This window comes from Mastigoproctus giganteus, chromosome 5, assembly GCF_048544385.1.
Source record: "Mastigoproctus giganteus isolate SK-2022 chromosome 5, ASM4854438v1, whole genome shotgun sequence".
Classification (NCBI taxonomy): Eukaryota; Metazoa; Arthropoda; class Arachnida; order Uropygi; family Thelyphonidae; genus Mastigoproctus; species Mastigoproctus giganteus.
The window spans coordinates 7,870,153-7,889,782 of record NC_143579.1 but is presented as its reverse complement, the minus strand read 5'-3'; the positions used below and the strand labels follow the sequence as shown (position 1 = coordinate 7,889,782).

At 38.0% G+C, this 19,630-nt stretch overlaps 1 protein-coding gene across 2 annotated transcripts in view; it reads right to left on the bottom strand.

Moving 5' to 3' along the window:
• LOC150085151 (uncharacterized) overlaps positions 1-19,630 on the bottom strand; it is a 274,128-nt gene that overhangs the window by 164,227 nt on the left and 90,271 nt on the right. For both annotated transcript variants that reach the window (XM_090373050.1, XM_090373051.1), the window contains exon 4: positions 15,450-15,651. In XM_090373050.1, coding sequence (XP_090229176.1) covers positions 15,450-15,651 — 202 coding nt within the window. The remainder of the gene's footprint in view (positions 1-15,449; positions 15,652-19,630) is intronic.

Genomic DNA, 19,630 nt, shown 5'->3' with positions numbered 1-19,630 from the left:
GCACTTGATGCAAGAAAGCAAGTGTAGGAGCTTATGCAGCATCAGCCAAAAAAAAAAAAAAAAAAAAAAATCACACCATACCCTCCAATTGCCTGTCCAGTTCCTCCTTAAATTTATTTAACCTATCAACTTCCACAACGACAGATGGAAGTTTGTTCCAGCAATTAACCACCCGCTGGCTAAAGGCAAATTTCCGCACATCTATTCTACATCTATCCTTTCTTAATTTGAACTTATGTCCCCGTAGGTTCGTATTCTGAACAAGTGGGAGGATCCCATCAGAATTCAGCGTGCTCAACCCATTCAAGGCCTTATAGACCTCAATCAGATCGCCGCGCAGGTGCCTAGTCTCCAGCCACTGCAATTTGCAGAACTTAAGCCTCTCTTGGTAAGAGGATCCCTTCATTCCCCTCACCAATCGTGTTGCTCTTCTCTGTACACGCTCAAGCAAATCTACATCCTTCCTAAAATGAGGCCTCCAGACCTGTACGCAGTACTCAAGGCGTGGCCTGACCATTGCCTTATACAGAGGGACAATCACCTCCTTTTCCCTGCTAGCAAAATTCCTATATATCATTGACAAAACCCCATGACCTGCTCTAGCAGCCTGTCTACATTGCTCAGAAAACTTCATATCTGACTGCACAATTACTCCCAGGTCTTTTTCATTTTCTACCACCTTAAGTGTAGTACCACACAGTTGGTACGTTTCTCTGGGGTTACTTCTACCCATATGCAGTACTTTGCATTTGTCAAGGTTAAACTTCAGTTGCCACTTCTTAGCCCATCTGCCCAAATTATCTAGATCCTGTTGCAGTAGCACACTGCCATTACTGTCATTAACAACCCTGCCAACCTTCGTGTCATCTGCAAACTTCGACATTAAGCCTGATATACCTTCATCAATATCATTGATAAATATACAAAACAACAGTGGACCCACCACCGAACCCTGTGGGACTCCACTAATAACATTAGTCCACGAAGAGCAGCACCCATTGATTACCACCCTCTGTCTTCTCCCACTTAACCATCCTTTTATCCATTGTAGCAACTTACCCTTAATACCATTCTGCTCCAATTTGTACAGTAGTCTTCCATGCGCAACAGTGTCAAAAGCTTTCCTGAAATCCAAGTATATGATATCAAAATTATTTTTTGCATCCAGTTCCTTTGTGACCACATCATAATAACCAATCAAATTTGTCAGACAAGACTTTCCCTTAACAAACCCATGCTGTGTCTGAATTATTGCTGCAGTCTTGTCTAGATGATCCTGCAATGCATCTTTAACCAGTGACTCCATTATTTTACCCGGAACAGAAGTTAAACTAACTGGTCTGTAATTATTCGTGTCACCCTTCGAACCTCCTTTGTGAATTGGGGATACATTTGCACATCTCCAGTCCGTGGGAACCTCCCCTGAATCCAAGGATGCTCTCATAATTATTGCTAAGGGTTTGCTTAGTTGCTTTGCCGCCTCCTTTAATATAACTGGATAGATCCCATCCGCCCCAGGTGCCTTTCTTATGTTTAACTTCAACAATTTCTCCTCCACTTTGCTCTCAGTTATTACAAAATCATTAAGCACACTGCTACAATTTGATAACCTTCTTCCATTTTCAAACTGTAATGATTCCTCACGTGTGAATGTAGATGCAAAATACTCATTCAGTTTGTTTGCTATCTGAGCAGGATCATCAACAGTCGAACCATCGATGTCAAGTGGACCAATCATATTCAGCCCCTTCCTTTTAGAGTTTATATAAGTAAAGAAATCCTTGCTGTTTTTCTTAGCATCTTTTGCCAAAGATTTCTCGTAATCCGCCTTTGCCTGCCGAACCTCCTTTGTGACCTGATTACAGACTAGCTTATATCTGCTACAGGCTTCTGCGTCGCCTGATAATTTATATGCATCCCATGCATTTTTCTTCTCTGACACGAGTCTCATTAGTTCATTTGATAACCATTTAGGCCTAAACCTTGAACAATATTTCTTCATCGGTATGAAAAGTCTAGTAGCTTCCACGATTAATTCCTTGAATGCTTCCCACTTAGAATTTACTGTTTGTAACATCGTCAGTCGATCCCACTGTACAGAATTTAAAAACTGTCTGAGACCACTGTACTCCCCTTTACGGAAGCAAAAACCCTTTCCTTTACCCCTGACGGTAGTTACCTCTTTGAGTAAATCCCACTTCAGCACACTGTGATCACTGCCACCTAGTGGTTCCTTTATCTGCAAATTCTTAATACACGAATGATCACTGCTTATAACCAGATCAAGAGTATTACTTTCTCTGGTTGCCTCTCGAACATGCTGCTGCAGAAAACAATCATCCAATAAATCCACAAAAGTCTGACTAGTGTGTGAGTGACCAACCCACAAGTTCCAGTCAATATCTGGAAAGTTAAAATCCCCCATTATAAGACATTCTGATTTACTGGCCCACTCTATTTCTCTGTACAATTGTTCATTGTACTCATTCGAGTCATTAGGCCTATAACACACTCCTACTCTTATCTTTGCTTTTGCAGTGCTTATGTCACACCAAACTGACTCAACAGTGCACTGTCCATCTATATCAACTGGATGCACTTCTTTTGATTTTATGTTTTTCTTAATTAACAGCATAACACCTCCTCCCTTTCTGTCCTGTCTATCCTTTCTGTACACATTGTACTCCCCAAATTCCAGTTCTGCATTCCTTATATCTTTGTGACACCACGTCTCTGCTATCCCAACAATATCCGCCTTTGATGTCTTGACCAACACTTCAAATTCATCAAATTTATTTACTATACTTCTAGCATTGGTATACATGCAAGCATACATGCTCCTATGCCTATTCCTTGTTACCCTAACACATCCCATATACCCAACTATTCCAGGATGACTGCCATCCGTCCCTGAAACCCCCAACACCCCTCGCTCCAGGTCGCTTCTTATTCTAATAGAAGTTGTGCAAGAATCACCTTCACCTCTGCCTGCGGTTACTGTTAAACTATTAGTCTTTGTATCCCCCCAAGCTAGCAGTTTTCCGACCCACCTAACACTGCCTCGATAGCATCAGCAAATATTCTTGCACCCTTTCTATTTAAGTGTATCCCATCCCTGTAGAAGCAATCTCTCCTGTTAACAAGTACAGTCCAGGCTGAAAAAAATTCTACCCCTTGAGCCTTGCACAATCTTTCCAGGGCCGAATTGATCGACAAGGCTCTCATCATATACTCCCTCCTATCGTGTCTGGGCAGAATTGCAGACACTTTCAAGTTCAACCCTAATTCTCGGCTTTTTTTCAACAGTGACCTGTACTTGTTGAGTAATTCTGCCGGTCTCCTACTCTTAATATCATTAGTGCCAACGTGTACAACTATATCACCTTTTGTGCCCTTGAAAGATGATATCCGCTCTACAACGTCATCAACCTTTGCCCCTGGCAGACATACCCTGGTCCTGTTCCACCTATCCTTTTTACATAGCATGTTCCCCGTTTCCCTGACAGAATATACAAAACATACAAAACAACAATGGGCCAAGCACCGAACCCAGGGGGACTCCACTAATAACATTAGTCCAAGTAGAGCAGTGTCTATTTATTACTACTCTCTGCCATCTCCAACTCAACCATCCCTTTATCCATTGCAGTAACTTGCCCTTAATGTCATACTGCTCCAATTTGTACAGCAGTCTTCCATATACAACAGTATCAGAAGTTTTCCTGAAATCCAAGTATATGATATCAAAATTATTTTTAGCATCCAGTTCCTTTGTGATCACATCGTAGTATCCCATCTAATTGGTCAGACAAGACTTCTCCTTAACAAACCCATGCTGTGTCTGAACTATTGTTGCTGTCTTGTCTAGGTGATCCTGTATCACCTCTTTAACCAGTGACACCATTGTTTTACCCAGAACAGAAGTTAAACTAACAGGTCTATAATTATTTGTGTCACCCTTACCCCCATGTGAATTGGGGATACATTGGCACATCTCCACTCTCCATGGGGACCTCCCATGACAGTAAGGATGCTCTCATAATTATGGCTAAGGGTTTGCTTAATTCCCTTACTACCACCTTCATTATAACTGGATAGATTCCATATGCCACGGATGCCTTTTTTATGTTTGACTTCAACTATTTCTTCTCCACTTTGCTCTCAGTTATCACAAAATCACTTAGTTCACTGTTAGAGTTTGATACACTTCTGGCATTCCCCTCCTTGAATAACTCCTCATGTGTGATTTTAGATGCAAAATACTCATTCAGTTTATCAGCTACTTGAGCAGAAACATCAATAATCAAACCATCTATGTTAAGTGGACCAATCTGATTCATCCCCTTCCTTCCCAAGTTTACATAAGTAAAGAACTCTTTGCTGATTTTCTTTGTGTCTTTTGCCAAAGATTTCTCATAATCTGCCTTCGCCTGCCTAACCTCCTTTGTGACTTGATTACAGACTAGCTTATATGTGTTGCATGATAATTTATATGAATCCCATGCATTTTTCTTCTCTGCCTCGAGCCTCATTAGTTCATCTAACATCCATTTAGGCCTAAAAATTTAACAGTATTTCTTAGTTGGTATGAAAAGCCTAGTAGCCTTCAAGATTAAGTCCCTGAAGGCTTCCCATTTAGAATTCACCGTTGGTAACATCATCAGTTGATCCCAATTTCGATATTTCTTTATCTTCAATGATACTTGACAAATACTAAAAACTTTTCTACAAAACCATTTCACACTTGAAATTAATGCACTACTAACTGATGAAATCTGTGCTATCTGAGCATTTATAGGAACACTTTTCAAAGGGAACTTGTCCACTATGTAATTACATCCAGCAATAAAGTAGAGTAAACCCCTGCTATTCGCGAGGGTCACGTTCCCGAGAAATGCCGCGAATACTAAGTTATGGCTACCATAGTAATAAAGGGGTTCCGTTCCAAAGTATGAAATATATAAGAAAAACTAGTCTAAAATTTTGTCTATGTATGTATTATATGTACCTTCATAATATGACTATGTACATACAGTACATAGTGAAATGCAAGCATATGGCATCGAAATGAAAATAAGAAACAATTTAATATTAAATGTAATATTTATTAGAAATTTCAAACAAATCTTTCAAACCAGCGCCTTTGCTAACTAAAAAACTTATCCCGTCAGTGCTATCACCAGTTTCGCTAAAGTGTTGATAAAGGAGTTTTGCCTTTTCACAAATGATGAGTGAACTTAACGGAATTTTATTTTGATTTCGGTCTTCTATCCACAGATTTAAAGCCTTTTCCATTTTTTCTAATTTAACATCACGAGTTACAGAGCAAATTTTTGAAGCAATTACTACGTTTTCATGGACACTACGGCGGATTTTTTCTTCCGATTTTTTGATTGATCATACTGTTGACTCATTGATTTTATAATGTTTTGCCACTCAGGAGACACTTTCACCATTAGAATTTTATCTAATAACTCAATTTTATTTGTTAATGTCATCACCTTCTTTGATCTTTTCACATTTCCCTTGTTATTGGTAGCCATATTTTTGTACGGGTTAGAAAGAACTTGTCCACAATAAAGTCACTTTCTTTCATTAACACCTCGAAAAAATCTGTTTTACACTGCAAAACGGTAGATTTATCACTTTTGCAAGCATATCAATTGATAAATTTATTCAATTTATAAGCATATAAATTAAAAGCAAACGACGAAACCTTCCATGACACGCGCATAACACATACTGAACAAGGATTAGCGAGAAACATCCACGCTCGCGATTTTGTCACCCCGCTCCCCCCACCCACTGAGCGCTGTTTTGACTGGGAAAGATAATTTTAGCCATGCTCATGTTTTTTTATGGCAGAAAATGTTCACGGTGCCTTAAAATTCATATTTTTTTTAGGTTTCATTTTATATTAAATCAGCGACCGTGAATACAGATACTGCGAATAGCGGGGGTTTACAGTATAGTATTTCCTCAAGGAATAAAAGAAAATTTTCTGCTGTTTCAAACTCTATAGCCTTGGCAGTAGAAATGCCTATGACTAAATCAGAATCACTTATTCTATCTAGTTTTGTAATCTGTATTTCCAAAATGAAAATATTAACAACTGTTAATCTAACAAATTTGCACATCACATTGTTCAAACATATCAAGATGTAATAACCCTCAGTAAATAGATCTGCAGCACATATCATTTAAGACCTGCGTTTAGAATTTCAAATGTTGGCATAGCATTTAAAAGGAACAATGCAAAATGATTTATTCAAGATAGAAGAGAGGAACATGGATGCGTTTAGAATTTCAAATGTTGGCATAGCATTTAAAAGGAACAATGCAAAATGATTTTATTCAAGATAGAAGAGAGGAACATGGACAGACTCTCCCCCATTTATAAGGATAACCTGCTCATAGTTATCAGGTTACTTTGAAACTATTCTACACTACTTTCACGGGAACTTGGCAATTCAGTATTTTTTTTTTAAACTTCTTTTAGATCATAATTTTTTTACACGAGTCAGTACCATTCAATAAGTTAGCATTAGTAAATGCACATGATGCAAGAAAGCAAGCTTATATAGCATCAGCTAAAAAAAAAAAAAAAACCCTTCTCATTTCACCCATCCACTCACTCCAAATGTTTGTCTAGTTCTGCCTAGAATCTATTTCAGCTATCAACTTCTACAACAACAAAGGGAAGATTGTCTAGCAACTGACCACACCACTGGCTAAAGGCAAATTCAGCATATCTATTGAATTTATGCCCTCATCAGGCAATTATTCTGAGAAAGAGGAAAAAATTCCCATTAGCATTGAGCATGCTCCAACCATTCAAGGCTTTATACATCTTAATCAGATCAGCTCACAAGTGCCTAGTTTCCAGACACTCTAATTTGCAAAACTTGGCCTTTCTTCGTAAAAGCAACCCTTTGTTCCATTCACTAATCTTGTTGCCCTTCTCTGTACTTGTACGTTTCTTGATTAGACCGTGGATCGAGCCCCGTGACCACCAAATATGGAGGATGCGGAAAGGTCAGGGAATGACCACCGCATATCCCCGAAACAATATGGCCTTAGTTGCTAATGCTCCTAAAAACCAAACAACAGTGTAGTACCACACACTTGATATGTTACTCTGGGGTTACTGCTTCCCAATATCCAGTACTTTTACATTTGTCAATGTTAAACTTCAGTTTGCCACCACACAGCCCACCAGCTCAACCTTTCTAGATCCTGTTGTAGCAGTGTACAGTGTACTGTCATTAGTGTCATTAACAACCCTGCCGACCCTTTGTATTGTCTGGAAACTTGGACATTAAGATTGATTATACCATCATCAATGTCATTAATAAATACAGAAAACAACAATGGACCCAACACTGAACCCTGAGGGGACTCCACTAATAACATGTCCACGAAGAACAGTGTCCATTGATTACCATTCTCTGTCTTCTCTCCCATTCAGCCATCCCTTTATCCATAGCAGCAATTTGCCTCCAATGCCACACTGCTCCAATTTGTGCAGCAGTCTTCCATGTGCAACAGTATCAAAAGCCTTTCTAAGAATCCAAGTATATAATATCAGTTATTCCCTACATCCAGTTCTTTTCGTGACTGCATCATAATATCCAATCAAATTGGTCAGGACACTTCCCATTAATAAAACCATGCTGTGTCCATGCTATAATTGAAATCTTGTCTAGATGATCCTGCAGTGCTTCCCTTAACCAGTGCTGCCATTAATTTCCCTGGAAACAGAAGTTAAACTAAACAGGTCTGTAATTACTTTTGTCATACTCTGATAGCCCTTTTGTGAATTGAGGTCACATTTCCAAATCTCCATTCCATGGGTACCTCCCCTGAGTTCAACGATGCTCTAATAATTATGGCTAAGGGTATGCTTACTTCCTTTGCTGCCTCTCCTTTAATATAACTGGATAGATCCTAATCCACCCCAGGTGCCTTTCTTATGTTTATCTTCAACAATTTCTCTTCCACTTTGCTCTCAGTTATTACAAAATCATCTAGCTCACTGCCAGAGTTTAATTCACCTCTGGCATTCCTCTCCTTGAATAACTCCTCATCTGTGAATGTAGATGCAAAATACTCAGTTTGTTAGCCACCTGAGCAGGATCATCAGCAGTTGAACCATCGATATCAAGTGGACCAATCTGATTCATCTCCTTCCTTGTAGAGTTTACACAAGTAATGAACTCTTTGCTGTTTTTCTTTGCATCCTTTGCCAAAGATTTCTCGTAATCTGACTTTGCTTGCCTAATCTGATTTGTGAGTTGCTTACAGACCAGCTTGTATCTATCATAAGCTTCCATATGGTTGAATAAATTTAAGGAGGAACTGGACAGGCATTTGGAGGGAATGGTGTGATTTTTTTTTTTTTTTTTTTTTTGGCTGATGCTGCATAGGCTCATACGCTTGCTTTCTTGCATCACATGCCACTACTACTACTAACAACTACACCTGTTAATTTATTTGTATCCCATGCATTTTTCTTCTCTGCCACATGTCTCATTAGTTCATCTGACATCCATTTAGGCCTAAACCTTGAACAATATTTCTTAGTTGGCATGAAAAGCCTAGTAGCTTCCAAGATTAATTCTTTTAATGCTTCCAATTTTGAATTTGCTGTTCGTAACATCATCAGTTGGACCCACCATATAGAATTTAAATACTGTCTAAGACCACGATGGTCACCTTTATGAAAGCAAAAACCCTTCCCTTAACCCTGATGGCAGTTACCTCTTTGAGTAAATCCCACTTCACCATACTGTGATCACTGCCACCTGGTGATTCCTTTATCTGCAGATTCTTAATATATGAAGAATCACTACTGATAACCAAGATCAAGAGTATTACTCCCTCTGCTTGCCTCCTGAACATTCTGCAGTAGAAAACAATCATCCAATAAATCCACAAAAGTATTTGCTAGTGTGTGAGTGACCACCCCACAAATTCCAGTCAATATCTGAGAAATTAAAATCCCCCATTATAAGACACTCTGATTTACTGGCCCACTATTTCTCTGTACAGTTGTTTATTATTCTCATAAGAGTCATTAGGGTTATAACACACTCCTACTCTCAATTTTGCTTTAGCATTAGTAGAGGCATATGATGCAAGAAAGCAAGCTTATGCAGCATCAGCCAAAAAAAAAACTTCTTTATGCCCTCTCAGGTTCTTAGCAAGAACCTGAGAGGGCATAAAGGCTGATTATTCTTAGCAAGAGGAAGAATCCCATCAGCATTGGAGCATGCTCAAACCATTCAAAGCTTTATACACCTCTATCAGATCACCTCACCGGTGCCTAGTCTCCAGACACTGTAATTTGCAAAACTTAAGCCTTTCTTCATAAGAGCAACCCTTTGTTCCATTCACTAATCTTGTTGCCCTTCACTGTACTCATTCCAGCAGCTCTACATCCTTCTGGAAATGAGGACTCCAGACCTGTATACAGTACTCAAGGTGTGGCCTGACCATTGCCTTATACAAGGGAATAATCACCTCCTTATCTGCTAGAAAAATTCCTGTATATCATTGACAACACACCATGAGCTACTCTTGCAGCCCAACTGCACTGATCAGAGAACTTCATATCTGCCTGCACAATTACCCCCAGGTCCTTTTCATTCTCTACGACTGCCAGTGTACTACCACAGAGTTGATACGTTGCTCTGGGGTTGCTGTTTCCCATATGTAGTACTTTAAATTTGTCAATGTTAAACTTCATTTGTCACCTCTCAGCCCATCTGCTCAACCTTTCCAGATCCTGTTGCAGCAGCAGCATAGCATCAGTAGTGTCCTTAACAACCCTGCCAACCTTTGTATCGTCTGCAAACTTGGACATTAAGCTTGATATGCCATCATCAATATTTTTTATAAATACAGAAAACAATAATGGACACAATACTAAACCCTGAGGGACTCCACTAATAACATTAGTCCACGATGAGCAGTGTCCATTGATTACCACTCTCTGTCTTCTCCCCCTCAACCACCCCTTTACCCATAGCAGCAATTTGCCTCCAATTCCACACTTCTCCAATTTGTGCAGCAGACTTCCATGTGCAACAGTATCAAAAGCCTTTCTAAGATCCAAGTATATAATATCAAAGTTATTCCCTGCATCCAGTTCTTTTGTGACTGCATCATAGTATCCAAACAAATAGGATAGGCAAGACTTCCCCTTATCAAAACCATGCTGTGTCCGAGCTATAACTGATGTCTTGTCTAGATGATCCTGCAGTGCTTCTTTAACCAGTGCCTCCATTAATTTTCCTGGAATAGAAGTTAAACTCACAGGTCTATAATTACTTGTGTCAGTCTTTGATCCTACTTTGTGATTTGGGGTCACATTTGCACATCTCCAGTCTATGGGTACCTCCCCTGAGTCCAAGGAAGCTCTCATAATTATGGCTAAGGGTTTGCTTACTTCCTTTGCTGCCTCCTTTAATATAAATGGATAGATCCCATCCACCCCAGGTGCCTTTCTTCTGTTTATCTTCAACAATTTCTCCTCCACTTTACTCTCGGTTATTACAAGATTCTCTAGCTTACTGCCAGAGTTGAATACACCTCTGGAATTTCCCTTGCTGAATAACTCCTCATGTGTGAATGTCGATGGAAAATATTCATTTAGTTTGTTAGCTACCTGAGCAGGATCATCATCAGTTGAACCATCGATATCAAGTGAACCAATTTGATTCATCCCCTTCCTTCTATAGTTTACATAAGTAAAGAACTCTTTGCTGTTTTTCTTTGCATCCTTTGCAAAAGATTTCTCATAATCTGCCTTTGCCTGCCTAACCTCCTTTGTGACTTGGTTACAATCCAGCTTATATCTATCATAGGCTGGCTTCTGTGTCATGTGTTAATTTATATGTATCCATGCATTTTTTTCTCTGCCATATGTCTCATTAGTTCATCTGACATCCACTTAGGCCTAAACCTTAAACAATATTTCTTAGTTGGTATGTAAAGCCTAGTAGCTTCCAAGATAAGTTCTTTGAATGCTTCCCATTTTGAATTTGCTGTTGGTAACATCATCAGTTGCTCCCACTGTATAGAATTTAAATACAGTCTCAGTCCATTATAGTCACCTTTAAGAAAGCAATAACCCTTCCCTTTACCCCTGATGGTAGTTACCTCTTTGAGTAAATTCCACTTCAGCACACTATGATCACTGCCACCTAGTGGTTCCTTTATCTGCAGATTCTTAATGCATGAAGAATCACTACTGATAATCAAATCAAGTATATTACTCCATCTAGTTGCCTCCTGAACATGCTGATGTAGAAAACAATCCTCCAATAAATCCACAAAAGCCTTGCTAGTATGTGAGTGACCAACCCACAAATTCCAGTCAATATCTGAGAAATTAAAATTCCCCATTATAAGACTCTCTGATTTACTGGCCCACTATTTCCCTGTACATTTTCTTATTATACTCATCAGAGTCATTAGCCTATAGCACACTCCTACTCTCAATTTTGATCTCCCAATGCTTATGTGACACCAAACTGACTCGACACTGCACTGTCCCGCGATGTCGACTGGCTTCACTTCCTTGGATTTTATGTGTTTCTTAACTAATAGCATAACCCCTCCTCCCTTCCTATCCTGTCTATCCTTTCTGTAGACGCTGTACTCCCCAAATTCCAGTTATGCATTCCTTATATCTGTGTGACACCATGTCTCTGATATCCCAACAATATCCGCCTTTGATGCTTTGAGAAATACCTCAAATTCATCAAATTTATTTATCTAATTCTAGCATTGCTGTACATGCAAGAATACATGCACCTGTTCCTATTCTTAGCTACCATAACACAACCCAAGTGTTTACTTGTACTGCAATACTCCCAGCAGTCTCTGAAACATCCTGCATCTTGTTTTCCAGGCTTCTGCTCATTCCAATAGAAGCAGTACAAGAATCACTTTCACCTCTGACAGTGGCTACTGTTAATCTATTAGTACTTGTATCCCCCCCCAAGCCAAACGTTTTTCGACCCACCTAACACTGCCTCGATAGCATCAGCAAATATTCTTGCACCCTTTCTATTTAAGTGTATCCCATCCGTGTAGAAGCAGTCTCTCCTGTTAACAAGTACAGACCAGGCAGAAAAAAATTCTATCCCTTGAGCCTTGCACAATCTTTCCACGGCCAAAATGATGGACAAGGCTCTCATCATATACTCCCTCCTATCGTGTGTAGGCAGAATTGCAAACACTTTCAAATTCAACCCTAATTCCCGGCTTTTTTTCAACAGTGACCTGTACTTGTTAAGTAATTCTGCCGGTCTTCTACTCTTAATATCATTAGTGCCAACGGGTAAAACAATATCACCTTTTATGCCCTTAAAAGAAGATATCCGCTCTACAACGTCATCAACCTTTGCCTCTGGCAGACATACCCTGGTCCTGTTCCACTTATCCTTTTTACAAAGCATGTTCCCCGTTTCACTGACAACAGAGTCACCAACAACTACTAGTTCCTAATTTAGATCCTTCGAGGGCATCCCCTTGTCCTTCAAGCTCTCATATAGGCCCATAACAACGCTGAGTTGTCGCCTGATTTTGTTACACTCCTTGCATCGTGCGCACATACAAAGACATCCCCCATGGAAATATTATGTCCCGTACCCGAATGCTCCACAAACATCATGCAAGCAGTGCATTTTTAAAAGGCTGTGATTCAGAGGGCAACTGCCCCCCTCAGTTCTCCTCTGAGCCACAGCACTCCCATTAGCTTGAGCCTTTTGCTTTGCTGCTCTGGTCTGAGTTATGATTTTGATTTAATTTTAATAAAATTTCAATTTCAGTACAAAAGTATGACCCTAAACTTGTATCCCAACACAGTTATAATGCTATATATATTTTTCAGTATCAAGTAAATACAAAAATCTAAGTATTTCCCAGTGCTTATGTCACACTAAACTGACACTGCACTGCCCAAACACGTCAGCTGGCTGTACTTCCTTGGATTTTATGTGTTTCTTAATTAACAGCATAACAATAGCATAATGACTGCTTTTTTGCATTTCTCAATTTTGTAATTTTAAAAATTGCTCATATGGCTTTTTTTTTTTTTTTTTTATCCAGCACTTACAACTTCTTTAAATAGACTTGTCAGAGATTGCCACTGTTCTAACAGTCTAGTGAAACATTTACCCAAAGGCAACGAATGTGTGCTAGATGCTTTAAAAATGTAATTAACAGACATTGTTAAGATATAACATTTCACTATGTGCACAAAGAAATAAATTTTACAGTATATCTAACATTTCACTTCATGCAGTCGACACATTTTTTGCAACACAGCTAATTAACTAGAGATGAACAATGAAATTTCATGAACAAATTCATAAATTTTTAAAAAATTCCAATTTAATGGTGAAGCCATGGTTCTAAATTTTTTTGTGAAAAAGACAGATGTAAATAATGTCAGGATGGTGACACAAACACAAGTTTCTATCATCAGTTCAGAGAGTTGGCAACCATACATCTTTTAATAATAAAAAGAAACAACTATTAAGACAATCATTTTACTTGGATAATCTTTATTTTTCAATCCTTATATTAATGTTTATACTTAGTATTTATTAAATAAGGAGTATCGATAAAAGAATTTATTAGCTTTCTATCTAGCAATAATGAATTTTTTATTAAAAATTAGACATTCAACATTAGGTACATGGTGCATTTGATTTCTCATACATGAATGCACTTCACACAAAGAATTTTACTCAATGTTAAATCAAAAAAAAAAAAAGAAAAAAACAGTAAATCATGTAGGTCCCTCCCAGGTCCTACAGGATTTACTGTTAGGGCAATCACAGACCAATCAACCAGAACTGTAGATGAGCTGAACAGGTATTTTGCATGCAATTTTAGAATAGAAAGAACATTTGAACCAGGGCAAAAACAAGAATAGAGAGTCGTTTGTTTTGTTTTTTAGGAGCATTAGCAACTAAGGCCATATTGCTCCGGATTGCTCCTGACCTTTCCGCATCCTCCGTATTTGGTGGTGACAGGCTCGAACCCCGGTCTAATCAAGAAGCGTGTGCTACGCACTGCTGTTCCTTCCCACCTGGCTACTTAGGCGCCTACATAGAGAGTCGTACTGCAGTAATATTAGTGATGTACTGATCTCTGAGAAGCATCTCTCAAAAAAACTAGGCTGAGAGGTAACGTTAACTGGGGTGGACGGGGTGCACCCAGTTATATTAAGGAATGTAGCAAAGGAGCATATCATACCATTGGAACTGTTAATGAGATCATCCCAAGACTCTGCGATGATATCATTAGTACAATGAAATCCTCCTACAGTCTAAATGACTAGCAGAAGTGCAAATGCTTTACCCATTCATGTGTGAGGAGCTACGGTGGAGATGAGTAACTATAAACCTTTGAGTTTGAATTTTTGGTGGGTAAGATAATGGAATCAGTAATTAAAACTACAATAAAGAAGCATCTTGATAAGAGTGAAAGTCTAAAAGGATCACAGCAAAAATCTGTGAAGGGAAACTCTTGTCTGGCAATAACAGTTACTGTATTTTCCAGACTATAACACACACCAAGTTTTAGAAGGTAAATTTTGGGGAAAAAAAATTTATTGCATATATCTGAAACACAAATTCACAAATGATTACTATACAATATCAGTGCAGAACAAATTACACATACAGTCCAAAGATAGCAACTGAAGTTTAATCTGACTAAATATAAGGTCTTGCACTTGAGGAAAAGAAATATGGGGGTGACATGAAATTAAAAGTGGTTCAAACATGAGGTTTTTACTGCAGTGTTGGCAGGTGGCCAGGAAAGATTAAGGTGTGCTACTAATGATCTTAACACCTTTGCTAGTAGGGTGAAGGATGCTATTATTCCTTTTTATAAAATAATGAGGAGACAACTTTTGGGATATTTGTATTCCAGTCTGCATTTACAAAGGACATAACTCTAGAGAATGAATTCAAAGAAGGAGCAACAATTAGATTATCAGTTGTGAGTGCTCCTATGATAAGCATCTTAGAAGATCTGGACTGCAGGGCCTGGAGGCTAAGCTTAGACACCTCACAGATGACCCAACAGAGGTGCTTATGGGCCTGAAAATTAAGCAGAACAAATTAGGGAGGCACATTTGCTTTGGCAGGTGAAACAAAACTGGGATATAAATATAAAATTTGGGAAGAAAGAGAAGTTCAGATCTAATGCAGTTTACCTTCAGGCAGCCATGTTGTTGATCACTGGAATAAGCTATTTCCCAAGGTAATTGAAGAACAGTCTGACATAGTTTAAGGTGGAGCTGGATAATTATTTTTTAGTAATGTACAAATTGTGATTGATTCAAGTTGTTTTCCTATCATCCATTTGATCTGATTAATACTAACACAAATTTTTTATGCAAAAATAAAAGCTGTGCTGCTTACTTTGCTCCCATTTCAATATCTGCTGATTTCTACACTCCTTCTCAGTGTGTGTGTCCTTATCTTTTAACATTACATAACGATTACAGGCTCCACACTGCTCTGTTCTACTTCCACAGAAGGACTGATGCTCTTGTAGTTCATCCAAGGGATTTTCTAACTCACAAAAGTTACAGTTCACAGGTCTTTTTGGACATAATGTAGCCTGAAAGTAATGTATAAATTTTTTTATTAATCTTCATTAAATTAAAATTTCCCAAAAGACCATTTTTTTTAATTAACAAAATAAAATATTTCCATATGTAGGGCCATTTCATATAAATCATACCAGTGCATTCGAGAACCAAATACAGATCTTGGCTGCTATTAAACAATTATATGGGAACTGTTTGCTATTTGTTATTTGGTTTTTAGGAGCATTAGCAACTAAGGCCATATTGCTCGGGGATATGCGGTGGTCATTCACTGACCTTTCCGCATCGTCCGTATTTGGTGGTGACGGGGTCGAACCCCGGTCTAATCAAGAAGCGTGTGCTACGCACTGCTGTTCCTTCTCACCTGGCTACGGAGGCGGCTCTATATGGGAACTGAAGCTACACAAGCATGTAAAACACCACATGTAACATAGAATCTTAAATGCTGGAATATAACCAATGTATTTATATGTGGCAGTCTAGACAAGCATTTAAAACACCATGTTGGACAGAATTTTCTTTGGAATGTGCAGGAAGAACACTGCATGCAACATTCTGCTTACATGTGCTGATGAATTTTTGAGACTAGACGAGCAGTTGACATGCTTTCTGAACTGAGAAGTAATCTATCAACTAGTTACAATGTCTGACAATGAAACATTTGTTAAGTAACACATAATTTTTTTTTAACTTGCTTTTCTGTTATGCTATTTATTTTTATATTTCATCTAGGTATTATTTTATGCAAGAAAATAAAGATACTTAAAACTGTAAAGGCATAAAGTGACTATTTTTAAAATGACCTAAACTAAGTTAGAGCTTCTAAATTATTAAATAACTAATATCTTCAAATAAAAGAAAAAAACTTGTTTGGATATTTATCCAAAAAAAAACTGCTGTCAACATAACAAAACAAAAAAAAAAATAAATAAATAATAATAATAACAAACCAACCAAATTAATTAAACAAGGAAAACCTACCTGTGCCATAGGAAGAGCCCTTCAGTCTTTTGTGAGGTTGGCACAATGCTGTGACCTATGTTATGCAAAAAAAAGACTAAAGAAATCTAATGCCAAGACAAAAGCAGGCTCCCAAATAAGAGAAACTGAAATCATAAATCAGAAAGAATAGGGGTATCACAGGCATTATTTCTTCAGGGCGCATTCACACCTGTTACACCCAAAAGATCATATTTCCATAGTAAACTGCTGCACAGCCAAATATCAACTGGAATCTCTACACAACCATAAAGGAATAAGGAGATAATTATCCTATTGTATAAGGCAATGGTCAGGCCACATCTTGAGTACAGCATACAGATCTAAGGCCTCATTTCAGGAAGGATGTGGAGCTGTTGGAACGAGTACAGAGAAGGGCAACTGATTGGTGATTGGAAAAAAGGGGTGCTTTTACCAAGAAAACTAAAGCAAAAGAAATAACTAATCACAAAAAAATGAACTCAAATGCAGCCAGTAATCTTCAGGCTAACTTAAAAACTAAACATATAATGGCAGTTCACTATGGAAATGCAACCTCTTGAGTGGTAAGATGTGAGAGCTCCCTGAAGAAATTATGCCTGTGGTAACCCTAATCTTTCTTATCTTTATTTTATGATTTCAGTTTTTTTTTATTTGGGAGTCTGCTTTTGTCTGAGGGGCTCATTCCATTAATTTATTTGATTGGTTCATCAATTAGTCTTTTTTTTTTTTTTTTTTTTTTTGTTAACAGTAGTTATCTAATATATAAAATGCTGGCATTCCAACACTATTACTTTCACATGGTTTAGGGGATGATTATTTTAATTAACCTGTTTGCTATTTGGAAAAATAGCTAATGTTATTTGGCCTTAATAGCCAGATCCCAAAACTGGATCCCAACTAATATTTTTGTCAATGATATACAGGAATTTTGCTAGCAGGGATAAGGAGATAATTATCCTATTGTATAAGGCAATGGTTAGGACACATCTTGAGTACTGCATATAAGTCTGGAGGCCTCAGGATTTCAGGAAGATGTGGAGCTGCTGGAATGAGTATAGAGAAGAGCAACAAGATTGATGAGTGGAAAAAAGGGGTGCTTTTAACAAGAAAGGCTTCAGTTCTGCAAATTGCAATGTCTGGAGATTAATCCCCTGCAAGGTGATTTGATTGAGTAGTTTAAGGCTTTAAATGGATTTACTAAGCTCAATGCTGATGGGATTCTTCCTCTTGCTCAGGCCACACACATGAGGAGACACAGATTCAAGTTGAGGAAGGATGGTTGCAGAATAGATGTGTGGAAGTTTCCAATCAGCCAATGGGTGGTTGATTGTTGGAACAAACCTCCATCTGTTGTTGTGGAAGTTTATAGTTTAAATAAATTCAAGGAAGAACTAGATAAACTATTTGACGGAATGAATAGGTGAAATGGGAGGTGTCTTTTTGCTGATGCCATATAAGCTTGCTATCGTGCATCATTTGCCACTGCTAATATCAGTACAGGAATAACAGCAGGGCAGGCTTTTTTTTTTTTTTTTTGGGGACTAATACTGATCATAAACTGACCTCTTCAAAAATATTAAATTATTGAGAAAAAACAAATTTTGCCTTTACAATAACCACAAAATAGAAACATATTTTCTGAACTTGCAATAGATAATGGTATAAAATCGCTGTTCCATATGTCCTCCGTGGCTTCACCACTTGTTACTCATTTCGAAAAGTCTGAGTTCAAATCATGTCATAGAATGGAGGAATTTCTAAAAGCCTCATCAATTAAGGTTATGGTTAGCCGATTTCAGCTGGAGAGGGTACAGTTCCCCATGAGTTGTTTCACATTTCTTGGCCTGTGCAAATGCACTTATAAAGACATAGGTGATTCTAACAAAGAAGAAGAGGGAGCGGGCCTGCTCACACAGTGGCCTTCACTGGCTAGAAATTGCAATAGCATGGTGTGAACAACTGTCTGAATGCAGTTCTATGGAGATATTGCTATTAAAGAGGATGAGAGACCTCGCCATGAAAAAAGACAATCTTGCATAGTTCAAAGAAAAATTCAAGATTACATATTTTAAAAAATAAACCTTCCCAAGATTCATTATACTCTTATTTGTGTGCAATTACTTGTGTTTGTTTATTTCTGTTTATGTAAAAAAAACAAAAAGTGTGATTTATAGTTGAAACCATGTAAAACAACTAGGTAAGTTCAAAATAATATACATTGTTTCCTCAAAACGTTTTGGTTATTATTTACAAACCATTTCCTAAATCAATTATTTTCTATAATACTTCATATTTCAAAATACAGCAGCAATAACCTTGCATACAATAATTTAATTGTAGGCCTAATTACACTTTGTTTCATATGAACTGGGTATTTTCATGTATGTTTGATTATCTGAACCAACCTTGACCCTAATTATTCAGATAATCGACGTTCTACTGTATTATTAGGGTCACCCAGTAAGTTATTATATATATATATATATATATATATATATATATCCATGTGCATTGTGTCTGTAAATTGCACATGTTTAGTCAATTTGCCTGTTTTGCTGGACAAAAAAACCCGTTTCTGGAAAAAACCTTGCTATCTATGCCTGAGACCAACTAACTCAGCCATGCAGTGAAAAAGGCCCATAAAGGTTTCTCATGTCATTGACAGGATTCGAACCCGGGCCTTTTCCACAAGGTGTGGGGAAGGCAGTGGCAATACCACTGTGCTACTCACACAGACTGAAGATGGTGCATGTGGGAATAAATGGTGTTCAACAAATTTTTGAATATATGCGATATCTTAATTAAGTCAGGTTTGACTGAATTACACGTACAGCCGAACCAACGTTTTGTGATGGGTGGGAGAAAATACTCAGCAGACTGTGAGTGCATTGAGGCAGAGTGAAAAAGAAAATGGCGCAAAATTTCATCATTGGCAATGAAGACTTTATGAATGCAACTACATCAAACTATATTCTCAGAGAAGCCGAGAAAACTGCAATTTTTATTTAA